The sequence below is a fragment of the Hetaerina americana genome, unplaced genomic scaffold (assembly GCF_022747635.1).
Source record: "Hetaerina americana unplaced genomic scaffold, ioHetAmer1.1.p SCAF_9, whole genome shotgun sequence".
Classification (NCBI taxonomy): Eukaryota; Metazoa; Arthropoda; class Insecta; order Odonata; family Calopterygidae; genus Hetaerina; species Hetaerina americana.
In genome coordinates, this window is record NW_027287538.1 from 12,337,245 (window position 1) to 12,353,211 (window position 15,967).

Sequence of the window (15,967 nt, forward strand, 5' to 3'; positions counted from 1 at the left end):
TTAACATTTTCATTTTTATTTCATGTGCACGCATGTCATATAGACAACAACCATATGCTTATAAATCAATGGCAGAGCAATCAAATCCAAACTAACACCCACAGCGCCCGGACCACGAGCTCCGGTGACTATCAACAGAGAATCACCAGACTCCGACGAGACCCTGCGCAGCGGCAGCGCCCGTCCGTCGGACTGTCTGCAATTATTTTTCCATATAAACAGAGGAACTTATGTGAAAATTTGTTCGTTAAACTAGCCTTAAAACTTTAAATAGCAGCCAGCCAGCAGTTAATAGCCAAAAACTTTAATAACGAAACACAATATTAGGGTGTAAAAATCCTTTGCCTTGACCGGGATTCGAACGGATCCCTCGATGTCCGGCCAACTGCTTTGGCCAGTTTAGCAGTCGAGGTTTCCCCTTACAATCCGAAAATTTGGGGGTTTTAAAGGAATAAGGTGTAAAGAAATACCTTACACAATGCCCCAGGCGGGGCACAGTTCACGGGGTTGAAAGCCAAGTTCAAACATTACGGGTGACACACCTTTGAAGAATCCCAAGAAACAGTGGGAGATGCCGTGACAGTAATCTTAACCACACTTTCTTGGAATTTTTTAAATAATAATTAATACCCGTCAATGAATCAGGAATAAGTGTGCGTGACATCTCCATCTACACGTTTTTAGGAAGTTACCGTACTTCTAGTCCACGGGGGAGAGAGTTCCATCCCTGATGTATATTTCCACTTACCTTACTACAGCTGGCCATCACAGTATGATGTACTCAAAACGGTTGTCATCACCATTATGTGTACAGCATTTTCTCAATGATAAAATGCACATAAAAATTCATCAACTTTATTTTCACACCAATACGGACATCATTTATTATTCATCAACTTCTCAGTTTTTACAGCATAACAATATTACACCTTTGGGGACCTTCAGCACTTGAAAGTATACACTTTAGCCTTATGTTTTTTGTAAAATTTTTAAGGCATCTGGATCGTTGATCCCAGATTATTGACACAAATGACTTATTTATTATTCTTCTGGCAATGTTAAACATTTAAATAGCTATCGGGGATTGATATGGGGCAAGATTGATATGGAATGTTTTATTACCATGCGATATCTAAAAAAAATCCGTTTCATTTGACGAGAGTCCACGTGTGAGACGACGAACGGATGTGTCAGATGAAACTGGCTTTACACCGTAACTCGCAGAGGCGCCGCAAACAAATCTCTATGTGAGATAACGAGTTTTTTTATATTATCAAGATCATTCTCATACACAAACCATTTAGCGTTGTCCGGAGAGTTACCAAGCGAGGGAGCCCATGGTGATGAGTACGTGCGTGTCCGTTTGATTATGTTAGATGCATGGGTCGCGTTGAAACAGGCGCGCAATGTGTTTTATATATTTGTTCGCATATCTTTTCCGTTCATTAGATTTTTTTCTTGTCTCACACATGAAAAGAAATTTAAGTTTTCTCTGCAACAAGCACTGCTTTGCAGTGTAAGATTTAACGTGGCTCTTTCAGTGGCTCATGGCGAAAAACCACTCGGATACAATTCAAGTAGAAATTTCAAAGATTATTTGGTAGAAATTAATCAATTTTTTTGGAAACAAATACTCGAAGGACCTCGTCCATCATTTCGCTATCTTTTGAGAAGAGCACAGAGTATCTGATTTGATTCACAAGTAACATCAGAAGACACTTACTTGATTTCTGCTATGCCATAAAATATTTTTGCTTAGAAAGGAAAAACGTTCCTAAAAATGTCTAACTTTTTTTTTTTTAACATTTACTCTCTTCAGACGTAAAAACATGATATTTTGTGGGAATATAAAACTCTCAGGAAGAAGGGGTTTTTTTGCGATTCAACCTCGACATATTTTTCACATTACGCACTGTACCAGAAATAAATAGTATCTCTCTTCTTACCGTAAATTCAACATAAGGTCATTATTTGGAGGAACATTTCACAGTAAATCCGGTAAATCAGTGTTTCAGAAAAAGATATATTTCACTGGCTAGGTCTACTAAGTAATCGATGGCCAATATTTGGTAAACTTCCCTTGCTAACGGGCAGTGTCTATAGGATTTATGCCCGTTTATTCTTTTCAGTCAAATGTTGCTTCATTCGTGACGCTAAAAATTGCACATGAGAAAGCCACATCATTATCCTTTGCTCATCAACGACGTAAACAAATATCAGTTCTTTACACTCAGTTCTAAATATTATGGTCCTATTCCCGTTATTTCACATGGAAAAAAGAATCCCACTTCTTCAGGTTCATCTTTGGTACGACGGACACTCGGCCAACACACGAAAAAAAAAATAAATATAAAAACTTAAAATAAAAAAAATCGGATGGCCGAATTATCGATGGCATAGTAGTTGATGTTTATTCTAGTTTTCTTCTGCTTATTGCCCTCGTCACCAAAGTGTTCACAATTGTAATATGAAGGGTCGTCAGTTACCACACGCGCGATGCACTCGCTAGAGAGCACAAAAACTGTTACCCAGGCATTTTGTTTTGACGAACCACACCCATACACTCCGCTGCAGGCACGTTTAAAAAAAATACCCAACCATTCTACACTCATATTCACAGCTCTATTTATACTTGTGCATTTTGTTTTAGAAAAAAAAACAGTTTCTCACTGCCACACGCATTCTCGCGCACATTTCTCCATTTCGGAAAAAATGCATCCACTATCGTTGACCAAGAACCTCAAAACGTTCCACATAACTTTAGACGCAACTCTCTGGCAGCCTCCTCGCCTGCATGAGGCGCTCCTTGATCACCACTCCGTTCAACTCGAAGTCCGAGCTCGGGTTGACCGGCGCCGCTGGCTGCATCACGGGGCCGTCGCCCGGCGGGAGCACGGGCTTCTGAACCGGTGGCAAGATGGCTCCTCCATTCAGTCGGCTGCGGAGATTCAGGTCGTGAGGTCGCTCCCAGGCCATTGCGGGCATCGAGGTGGGAACCTGGACGATGGCTGGCGGTGGACTGCCCAGGGAGGGAGACTGGTCCGCCTGTTGCCTCTCGACCTGCGAACGAAAAGGAACTTAGATCTACTGGCAGGCTAACCGAGCTCTCTCAACCTCAACACCGACGCGATCTGATAGAGCTCAGCTTTAATCGCCCATTTTAATCTGTGCCTTTAGGTCAGCGGTCCAGATCTGTCCTCACTGGACTATCACGATCCATGAAACTGTTTTTTTACCATTAGTAGTATACCATAGTAGTATCTTATATCTACTATAGTAGCAATTTGAGGGAGGCGACCGACAGCTAAGGTCATTTGCGCTATTAGGGATGGACAGGAATGGATGAAGGGTGGAGAGAAACCCGGCGTCGGCATTAGCCTACTCTTAACGAAAGGCGCCAAGGGGTCCGCAGCTTATCGTCATATCCGACGGACGGCGTACTCACTCAAAGTGCCCTTCACAAAGCTCCTCCAGTAGGGATCGGGATACCTCGGAAAAATATACGACGCCGCTGGGGTTCGAACCCGGGCCCTCTGGGTTTGTAGGTTATTAGCCAGCAGGATAGTTACCGCACCGTCTCGATGCCCCCATTACATGAAGAATACTGGGTGAGAGTATTATTAAAATTTAAATTTTATTGCTATTTTATAAAATGTTTAAAATTAAAAAAATCTGAAAAAATCCAATTGACTCTATTTAGAACGAAGTATTTCTTGGCCATACATATCGCAGCTCCCTGAGCCTGTATTGGCTTATGATTGGCGAATTCATACGATTCCAAGAAAGTCAAAAAAAAAACACTAATTCCAAAAATCAACAATTAATTAAGACTCGACCATACATTCGCAGGAACAGTAGGTGATGATGCTGCGTGGCATGTGAAACCATATGCCTGTAATCAACAAATGGCGAATCGTGGCATTGCAGATTATTTTCATCTGTTAAGCCTCAGATAATTACCTAAGTTCATTAAATACAAATTATGAACGCTGCAGATGATTTACTCGATTACTTGAGTTGGAAGAAAAAGAATTTTACGTGTTATTAGAAGAAATTAGAAAAGCGTTTGGGATTCAGAAAGAATAGTATTGCACAAATAAGAATTGAAAAGTGTTACCTTAATGACTTAATCCACTCAAAGTCATACTATGCGTGTTCTCTCTGGTAAACTGATAATAAAACTGATCTTCATACACTAGACACACGGCTAAAGAGAGTTATTAAGATGTTATTATTATGGACTGAAAAAAACTCCCTCATGAGAAGCTTATCAATCATGTCCCATTTCATCTCTCTTTAATTTTCAATTTCTAACACTTGTTAAGACGACAAAATACCTGGTGCAAACAAATATTGGTTTTTCAAAACTGTGATATATGCACGACCACAACACATCAGCGCATGCGCTTTATATTAGGACAAGTAATGCATGCATACACGGTTTGCATAAAAAGCATCGGTAATAATTATTTCCCGACGCATGCGTGAAGTGTTCAATTCAGACCGTCGGTTAAGTGTACGCATGATCGCAGATCGTATTTCTATTGATAAGATTATGTATATCATTATCACTGAAAATTTTGCGATGCGAAAGATCTGCGCTAAACTCCTCCCGACGGACGACCAAGAGCAGAGTCGAGTGTCTGCTTGCGACGTTCTGCACGGTGATCTGCGATAATTCCACAGGTAATTACCTAATTATACTTTTCAAAGAGTGTAGTTTTGTACTGCGAGAAAAGCTGTCACTGAAGCAAGATGGTAAGCGTTAATTGGAGGTTGTTTTAATGCGGGTGTGGATGGAGATGGTAAGGTGGGCGGAAAGGAAAACAAACGAGGAATTTGCCTAGGTATCAGGTATGGTGGGGGAGGAGAGGGCATTGATGGGAGAAATCCTAATGATGCAGAAAAAATAGATGCAAAGTACATTAATTCCCAGTGGAATGCTGAAGACTGTGATGGAGGGGAGATTGTAAGAATAACGAGGAAGGGGCAGAAATAGGATAGAAATGTTGGACGCGATGAAGGGAGGACAAAATATGAGAAATTGAAGAGAGACTTATTGTGGATTAAATGTCAGGTTATTGTTTATTAAGAGGGACAAGGGTATGTTTGTCGCTGTACCCTTTGGCACCTTATGTTCATCAAATAACCTACCTCAACCGATGGATTACGGATAATGAACAGAAATACTCCGCTTAAATCAAAAATTTGTTTTTTTCTACCTCTCAAAGATAAATGATATGGGGGCTCTGCTGAACGAATGGTTAGGCAAGCAATCTTGTTTTGAGAAATTAGTGAAGAAATTCACTCTGCGTAAAGCTTCGTTTTACTTGCATGCTATTTTTGCTACAATTTAATGTATGAAAGGCAATGATAAAACCACCAATTTCTACTTAAGATAAGACCACTAATTCCACCAAAGCCTCAGAATAACGTGGAATTTTTGGACATTCAAGGTTTTCGCGTCATATCTGATGAAAATACGTACAAGTGTGGAAAGGAAATGCACTCGCGTATGATGAGTTTCATCCTCTCGGAACGGCTTCCGCAAATGCCGAGGACAGCATCATGTTATGACGACCTTTGCTTCGTTTTTAATCTAATATGAGTGCTGTAGCCAGTGTTTAATATTCCAGTTCTAAAGCCATGAGCTGTCCATTGAGATATCCTTATTAACATTAAATGTTTTTGCTGCTAATTAAGCTAAAATTTTGCACCTTAATATTTAAGTATCAAATGATATTTAAACATTTATTTTCACATTATTTCCGTTTATCCCTTTCCCAAATCCCACACGTAGCACCTCTTACGTAACACTAACCAGAAAAGCCCACATGGCCAATTGCATTTGCTTTCAAATACCCTGTCGCCAAAATGTATAAATTTCTTCCAGATTTTCTGATTTTCATGAAGAAATAGACTATAGCAGTGTAGATGAATTTCTTATAATTAATAAAATAAGCATGTTAGACGGTCAGTAGTCCGCATGTAGTTCACATACTTTATATATTTCATCTGGGCATAAAGGAGAATACTATAAGGTCTATATACCCTAAAATATCAAAAATAGCACATCAATATTAATAATATGACGTGTTTTGAATGAAAAAATTTTCTAAAGTATCCAATTTCTGAATTAATTAATGTCCGCTACATTAAGATTGAACGACCAAAAATTTTGAAGGGGCATTATAACGAATAGCAACAGAATTTACCTGCATTGAACAACTTCAGGGGGAATGGCACCGGAGATTCAGCATCAAGAAAATAAAACTATACTAAAACAAAATCATTCAAATTATAAACGACAATTTTGGGCCGATTCCACAAAGTAATACTTTCCAATGACACATACAATAAAAAAAATGAAAAGGGATATATGCTCAAAATCGTGTGATGCCTACGGAATAACTCAGATTAATTCAGACTCTGTGGTTTCCAATATATCAAAATATCCTGGACAACGTGCACGGAATAGCTGGAAGAATTGACCGACTGAATTAAGGACGGTATTTTTCATGCTGGCAGAGAGATTTCATACTTCTAATTCCTAAATAAACATATAGGATTCCACGAAAGAAAAAAAAATACCAATTTAAACATATGGATTGAATACGTAACTCTCTTTTCTCTGGCAATCCAAAAGTATCAAAAAGGGAATAAAATTTCGATGATGAAATGACTAGCCAAAATTCCTGACACATCCTTTATTTTTTCGACTCATACCCTATTCCAATTCAGCCACTTCTCTCGCTCAACTTTCTCTCCCCCCCCCCCTTCCACTCTCATTTCCTTTGACAAACACTGCCCAATTTATTTCGGATGACTTGCAGCGCGAACATGTTGACGCCTAATAATACGTATTTTCAGGAAAAATCGGCCTTTCATGAACTCTTTCAGTATGGACGGATATCAAAACAAATATTTTCCGAAAAATATTTCCCCTTATGGTCTTAAACTTAAAATCAGTCATAAGATGCTCGTAACACATGGCACCATATTAAATGTTACTTTTTATAAAACTTGTCTAGATAATCATAAGAGTTTCAGGTTTAACTTTGTGGAATTCCTTCATTATGTGGGTAAAAAGACAAACTTTGCACTTACAAATAATGACTTTCATAAAGATTTTTATGTGGAAGAGTAAAGGTTCTTTTTTTGCCCTCAAAATAGTCTAGTTTAAAAAAAACAGGAATTGTAGAAAGGGATGTAATTTGATTGAGCTTGGGACATTATCGAATGGGGTACTGCCGGTGACAATATGAATAGAATGACGGGCTGAATAGAAATATGACGGGCAGAAGGGGAATAGGAGCTTCCGAAAATCGGATCTCGGCTTTCGGCGTAAGAATAGCGCATTTTTACTCAGCAATGATGCAATTTAACTTCTGAAACATTAATTTGAATTGCTATGAAGCCTTAGTAAAATATATGTGTGCATTGCTTAACCCAGAGGTCGGTGTGATATGCGAGGACTCACCTTATACCCCCTACGGCTTATGAAATACGAATGTTTAAGTTCAAGGCAACATTTACGGTTCTCCGCAATCATGGCTTTTATATTACGCTAATATCCATGTATAAAGCATTACCATTTATAGCAAAATATGTTGGTACGCATCACAGATCCAACATTCGCGGCAATACCCGAATCACACTTTCTTTACCGCGAAATATAAAGAACAGACAGATTTGTTAATTACATCACATTAACATCAATGACTACAACGCATCTATTATAAATAACCGTGATCGAGCCAAAATGTCCCTGGCTTTCCCTATTTTCCGAAAGGTACTTACATGCGCCCCAGGGTATCTGGAAAATCACCGTTTGTGTTCACTCGGGAACGTCCTCAGGCACCACCCTCGGGCAGATTGCCGAGCTCTTACGCCCCACTAGGCCACTACAACCACTCTACTGAATATGTATTATATAATTCATTCCCTAACGCATTTATCTCCGACGCGGAGAATGTGTACCTTAACAGTCACCCCTTCCCCTTTCCCAGAGGAGGACCTGGGCAAAAAACCCTTCGCCGCTTGTTTGCGACTCATGTCGGATCAAATAAAGGGCCGAAGGCAGTTATTTATTTTTCGGCCTGTTTGCGCAGCGAAGGATCCGTGGCTCGATTGCCAGGCTGCGCGCCTCCAAGACGTACCCCCGAGCCGTCCCCTCCCCAACCATCCCGAGAGTGTGTCGCCGTCCACCCCCATTCCTGACCCCCCCACCCCCAATTCACTGCCCCCACTCCCGTCTTCCCGACCACTCCCCTCGCTCCCTTCCCCGTGGGACGCCGGTCCCCTCCACGCCCACGACAAATCACGACTTCCATCATCCACTCACTTCCCCTTTGCATCCTCGTCATTCTCCTCACTCCGCCTTCAATTTTCCTGGCGCGCGTCAATAGTTAGATCCCTTCGTCTTCCGCACAGGTTGGTACAAGGAAGGGGAACATACCGAACGCCGGCATTACGAGTAGTTACCGCTCCAGAGCCAGAGAAAGGTTAAATAAATCTCGGGAAATTTGTATTTTTAGTACACTGCATGTCACCACCAGGGGGTTACTAATTTTAACCCTTTTTTTTGCTCCTTACGATCTCGCATACCGTAGAATGATTGGGCCAATAATACATCTTCAACATATTTTCAATTAACGCAAGAGATTTAATCTGTAATTTAACCTTAACTCCTTGAGTGATTCCCAGCCTAATACCTCTAATATTTTGCATACGCTACGAATTTATCCTAACAACTTTTTACAAATCTAGCTCCTCTACGCTGCAAGAGATCCAATTTGGCAATCAATCCAACTTTCGGAGGATCCCATTCGCTCTAAGAATATTCTAAACGAGACCTAAACAGCGAAAGATAATATTTTTCTTTAAAATTTTCATCACGTTTACTCAGTGCTCTTCTAATAAGCCCTAATTCTAATGTTAGCTTTTGGTGAAAGAGGTGGCTGGAAGAGTCAGCCCTCTCCATATTAAGCATATATACGATCGACCTGTATATGTAACTCTATACCTGAGGATGTCGCCGATTCGCGGAAACGAGTTGTACCGAATATAATTGAGTGGAAAAATAAATTTGTATTTTAACATCAGTGATAATGAATTTCCGCAAAGATAAAAAAACATCGAATATATATGACACCTAGTTTGCGTCCCCTAAATTATCGTTAAAAAGTGACTTTCCAGAATAAGGGTGCATAAATATACGAATATCAGTTTACGAGTTACGACTTTTAAAATGCGTCGCCACAGTAATCAACCAGATGGCTCGATCGACAGTGCAGGGTAGAGCCCTGTTAGATATGTTACTATAGTTACAGTGACAACGGCGTGAAAGTCACCATTCAGAGTCTGAAGGCATCAAACGAAAGCAAACCGAGGGGCTTCGGAGAGTAGTCCAGGGGTCTCCAAGAAACTGCGGGAGATGCCACAGCAGTAACTTTTAATGGGGTCATCCGCCAATATGCATTTCAATGCAACAATTTCAGAGTGTAAAAATCATTCGCCTTGACTGGGATATTTATTGTAACCACAAGGCTTCCACGCTAATAACAATGACCAGTAAACATAAAATTATGAAAGGCATTTTCTTCCGATTAAATAAAAACACCTCTAACCCAAATATGATGACGTTGAACGTCATCATGAACGTTGAAACCCGGGTCGTGTTTTTTTAAATAAAGTGTATGGAATTACAAAGTAAATTATTTCATTTCAATATGTTTGCAAATTCCATAAAGTTACGCATGAGACAACAAATTCTAATAAATTTAATCTTATTTACAATCCATCAGATCTAATGTGAAAGGGGAGCTTCACAATTGCAAAATTGGTTATTAAAGTTAAGTATTGCATGAAAAGCTCCAACTATTTTAGGATAAGTGGGCATTTGATTACACTAAGTATTGGAGCACGTAGTATTTAGTTTACATTTTGTTGATAGGAAGACAATGGAGCATTGCTCGTGGCCTTAGTAGTCGTTTATTATATTTAAAAGGTAAGGAGTAGAGCAGCTTATCCTAAGGAAGTCAAAAAGTAATTGAAATTTCTAGTGATTACCATTCTCTCTTGCGTCTCCTATAGCAAATACTACCTTGGCTTATTCGCTCAGTAAATACGCATCTCTTAAAATTAATAAGACAGTGGCTCTTGGGAATAGAATTTAGAATCATCAGTGTTTTGTAGGACCATTTGGTGGCTACAATTGCGAGTATGGGTAAACATTCGTGTTTGCAGCTTGCATCTTTACATGCATTCCCTCGCATTCTCATGTAAATGCCATGAATAGGAATGAAACACACAATTTGCCCGATATTGTACAGGAATATGTAACGAAAATAAATGCAATATAAAAACAATTATTTTATTTTCACGGTAAATGAAAACAAGGCTTCCAATTTAGCAGCTGAGTACATAGTGCCTGTCAAATTTTACAGGATCTATAGGTGTTCCATTGCTGGTCAAGTAAAATGTTTCTTTTTACAATATGTTTCCCCATTATGGTTATTAGTGCTTTACCGGAGAGCTACGCACTATACTTTTAGTGGAACTTCACTCCCTGAATATTGTTGGAGGAAACTCAAATCATTTCGGCAAGAGTAGGGTTTTTCATGTCTCCAAGTCTCTTGATCTCTCCAACTGCAACAGTTTCGACGTTCAAAAAGTCCAAGTTTGTATCACTTTGCAAAGAGGGCTTATTTTGAATTCAAATTCACTCAGGCAGATTATTGACGATGGCTCATGTCACAGGAGTGAGTATCGCAATGCGACGTCGCGCGATAAACACATCAAGTGAAGGTCATTTAGGAAACAACCACAGGCGCTTTCGAACCATCACATGAATATCGTCCCACCATTATTGACCCCCATCAAAAACAAATTAATGACCGACTTCTCCTGTATATACATCGCTGCTTTGTCTGAAACCGTCGTGATGCGACTCTAAAAAAACGACCTTCATCCCTCAAAGGATTTTTAACTCATTCGGCATTAACTGTCATTCCGTTTATCCGAAGAATCCGAGCAAACGTTCTCTGGCGCCACAGTGGCAAACAGGCAGAGGGGGTGCAAAGGCGACCTCGACCCTTACCATCTGCATCCCTAAACACCATGGCTACACAAAAAATCTCGAACATTCCTCGATCACTCCATTCCTAAACTCACAGCTTCCCACAGTCAACCCTTTCACAATTTCTTCACCGTCAGAAATGACAGACGTCCTCCCCAAACCGCAAGGTTACAATGAGATGAGTGCAGAAGGTCTCTGTGTGTCTATATATATATATATATATATATATATATATATATATATATATATATATATATATATATATATATATATATATATATAAGGTAATCTACCGGTTAAGGTAGGTTTTTATATGGACACAGCCACCAAATAAATAATTTGTGACTCCTAAGAAAACACTAAATACAGTACCCTACTCTACATCAGGTCCCTCTTCATCTCTGAGTACTTTCTTCCTCCCTTCATCCCGTCCAACATCCCTATCCTGTTCCTTCCCTTTCCTCGTTTGCCTAATATTCTCCCCTCAATTACAGTCTTCAACATCCCACTGCCGGTCAATACCCCCTTCATCCACTTTTCCTGCCTCCATAGGATTTCTCCCAACAAACCCCTCTCTTCGCCCACCATACCAGGTACTTCCTCATTTGTTTTTTTACCTGTCCATTTAACCTTCTCCATTCTTCTCCACACTCACATTTCAAAATCCTCTAGTCTACGTCTATCCTCCTGCTTCAGTGACCACGTTTCCGCGCCGTATATAGCTATGCTCCATATCAGTTTTCTTCTGCGAGTCTTTTCTTAATATCCTTACTCAACGTCCCTCTCATCAACTCCTCCTCCTTGTGAAAGCCTCTTTGCTTAGTGCAATTCTTCTCCTTACGTCCCTACTATTTTGACCGTGTTGGTCCAAAGCACTTCCGAGATATTAGGAAAAGGGATAGGAACACATTAAAAACAAACACAAAAGAGATACCTATATATATATATATATATATATATATATATATATATATATATATATATATATATATATGTATGTATGTGTGTGTGTGTGTGTGCATTTCACACGCCATCGGGCTTAGTACTGGGTGAACTCTGCCATCACCTACAAAGCCAACCTTCGGGTTGATTACTGTGTATACCCTATACCTGTATATCTATGTAATTCGAACGAAGGAGCGAGATACCACTAGCCAACAAAACACAGAGAAACACGTAAAAAGACAGTCAAAAGTATTTCAAATTTTCGGTTGTCAAAGTACCTTCCTCAGGGAAAGAAGGAAATGATCAGTCCCTTGCCTATGGCCTGCCATTTATCTATGCCAATCCCCTCCGCTCAGCACCTACGTACACCTTACAATATCTGACCTAACAACTCTTTTCCGCCAACTATCTACGCTGCAATAAACTCCTGGTTCTACTCTAAAGCGCTTTTAGGCAAAATGTCTTCAGTCTCCAACTCTCCGAAGATACATTTGGTGATGCTTCAAACCTTTTCGCAATTCCCTAAATAACGAGGGAAAAATCTGTTCTAAACAAGTGTCTCCCCTTTTCATCAACTCTAATAATCAACAATATCAATTACTCAAACTTTGTCCAGTCTTTAACTTACCGGCATTACTGTTTTTGTAAACCTACTGAATGTCGCATCGTCAGTATTAGAAAGAAATTAATCAGACTCAAGCGTGGTTTCCAAGTTTTAATTTTTCCTGGACTAATAAATATAATTTGACTTTGATATACTATATCTACAGGAAAAGGATTATGATGAAACTAATCAAACCGTATTATATGCTTACCATTTTTATAATACCTATATGAACCTTACGTTTCATGCATGCTAGCACTTGGTTTCAGCGATTTCCTGATATGAAGTATTGAAAACTCGGCCATGATTCTTTGTTTGTTCTTAGGAAAATTAGTATTTTTCGTTCAACTTTCAGATGGAATTATAATTATATGTAGATACTTATAATTTACGTAATGGTGCCCCATTTAATATTCCAAGACCCACCATAACAAGACATTTCATAGTCCACTACCAGCCCTAACCTACTCAAAACAAATGCAGAGTAAAAAATCGTGACGATTCATAACTACGATATCGCATAACCTAACTTCATGTTAACTAACCTCTAACGTCTAACTTAATGACACAGCCGCGCATTATTCCAAACACCTCACATCGTTGCCAAATTCACGGATGGATATACACTGATGACAATTTTGCGAAACCGACGAACCGCCACCGGTGCAGGTTCACGAATTAAGTGGGCCGTAGTTAAAACGATCTCAATCACGCTTCCAGCCGTGAAACTCGCGCTCACAATACGTGCGGTTATGTAGTACGCGATTCTGAATCGGTTTCCCACGATGCAGTGTCACCTGGCAATTCGCACCTCTTGACTTTTAGACAGGATTGTCGAAATTTAAATCAAAAACCAACTCTGAATTTTGATCAAAAACCTCTTCTCTATTTTTCAACGCGCTATCCACATGGAAACCACACCGTGACTCTTTGGGTCTTAGCCTAAGACTGACGTACGTAAGGAAGAAACACATCCTCAATGTCATCTATGTTTTCAAAAGACCATCGCTCTGAATGTGTAACTATTACATAAACCCTGTCAGGTACTATTCCATTTAGATTACGTTTATTGTATAACAAATAAAATCGCACTATTAATACCTTCAATATGCTTAATATGGTGTTGAATGTTAGTCTTTCGAATAACCAAGTACTGACCCTTTGTTATGCTTTGGGTCTTATGAATATTTATCACAAACCGAATTTTTCTATGAACGCCTCTCTGCATTAAGTTCAAGAGTTGAAGTTTCCCGGGACAATTTCAAAATCATGGCAGTATGTCGGATTTGAGATTTAAATATGGTTCATGAATTTTCTCATGGCTCGACACCTCACGCTGCAATATGAATTGAAGTCCACTCGTTTCACAGCGCGGCTCTTTGGCCAACAGCAAATCATAAATTAGACCGATGAATATTATAATCAATATTTATTATTTACAAATAAGAAAATGACCAAGCGTAATTTTTTAATTCTTTGCATAGTAATGCAATGAATGGTATTTACAAGGTGTGATCAAAAAAAGACCAGAATTTTATTTTGCGCAAACCGTTCAACGGATCGAAACAAAAAAAAGAACGCCATCTAAAGACACATCTGACAAATAAAACGAGAGATGTAGCGTTTTTTTACGTCGAGTCGTTACGCAGCAGCAGCGGTACGTGTCTTAACCTGTTCGTCGCCGCGCACAACATCAGCAATGAAGAAGCTAGAGGAACAGCGGTTGTGCGTTAAATTTTGTTTCAAACTTGGCGAAAGTGCCACAGAAACATCTTTAATGATTCAGCAACCCTTTGTTAATGAAGCTATGAGTCGAAGCCAGTGTTTTGAGTGGTACAGTCGTTTTCAATCGTGTAGAACCTCGACAAATGATGATTCACGAACGGGGCGGCCTTCCACTTCGAGAGACCCCAACCATGTCAATTTGGTGAACGATTTAGAGCGGGAAAATCGCCATTTAACTGTTAGGGAGATAGCCGAGAAAGTGAACATTAGTCTTGGATCCTGTCAGACAATAGTCATGGCGCGCGTCGCATCAAAATTCGTCCCGCGGGTGCTGAGTGATGAACAGAGACATAAAGGTGTAGAAATTTGTCAGGAACTCCTGGATCGTGCCAATGCCAACATAGAGGTTCTTGAAACCATCGTAACCGGTGACGAAACCTGGTTTTACGGTTATGATGTTGAGACAAAGACCCAGTTTTCTCAGTGAAAAGGTCCTCATTCTCCGCGACCAAAGAAAGTTCACATGTCCCGGTCAAATGTGAAGGTCATGCTGGTGTGTTTATTCAATTGGCAAGGGCTGATTCATTACGAATACGTCACTCAAGGCCAAACCGTCGATAAAGATTTCTACTTAAAGGTTATGAAGAGGCTGAGGGTGGCAGTGAGCCGAAAGAGGCCGGACATGTGGAGAAACAATGCATGGCGATTCCACCACGATAACGCGTCGGCTCACACGGCGCTGATCGTGACAGAGTTTTTCGTCAGAACCGGAACTTCCATGATCCCGCAGCCAACCTACTCTTCAGTCGTGGCTCCGTCAGACTTTTTTTTCCAAAGCTAAAATCTACCTTGAAAGGGCGCCGATCCGACTCTACTGCAGAAAACTAATTGTACGGCGGACCTGAAGAGGATCCCTAAGGCGGCTGACCAGGCAGGGTTCGAGAGATGGAAGAAACGTTGGCAAAGGTGTGTCGTCAGCCAAGGCATGTACTTTAAGGGCGACAAGTTCGATTAAGCTGTATCCGTCGAAATTAACAAGTTATAAAATCAGGCCTGTCTTTTTTTGATCACACCTTTTACAAAGTGGTCTAGAATCCAATTGATACGCACTTATCGGAAGAGGTGGCGGACCTGAATGGGCCTGATTTGAAGATGAGTATGATGCATAAATGCAGAACGACGAAGTATGCCCAAATCTACCAATTTGATCCGTGCTTGCGCGGTCCCTATCTTGATATTGAATAGCACTACTAATACGTGGGTCGTTCAATAACTGCTTAGAAAATCCAAGAGGTTCGCTGTTACGACAATAAGCGTCAACTCTCACCAGACGGCTGTTAAAATTAGCGTTTTCCGTCTCGTGGTTCCACTATCACAGTCAATTGAACAAGAAAGCTTTTGCTTATGAAGAAAAATTAAAGAAAATGGAGTTCCAGTTTCGTGCGTTGATTAAACACATTTATATAAAGGGCAAAGCTGAGTTGGATGATGTTCATAGAACATCTGATCCTGGTGTTTGCGACGGTTTACAATTTGAAAAAGTGGCCGTATATCCACAAATGATGGACATAACTCGGGACGTCCAGTGGAAGTGAACTCCTTTGAAATGATTG

At 40.1% G+C, this 15,967-nt stretch overlaps 1 protein-coding gene across 1 annotated transcript in view; it reads right to left on the minus strand.

The window, feature by feature from the left end:
• Positions 1–905: 905 nt before the first annotated feature.
• The window catches only part of LOC139699010 (neural cell adhesion molecule 1-like), a 353,608-nt gene continuing 338,546 nt past the window's right edge, over positions 906–15,967 (minus strand). Inside the window, exon 15 of the mRNA XM_071598006.1 lies at positions 906–3,060. Within this exon, the coding sequence (XP_071454107.1) occupies positions 2,761–3,060 (300 nt within the window). The 3' untranslated portion in view covers positions 906–2,760. The remainder of the gene's footprint in view (positions 3,061–15,967) is intronic.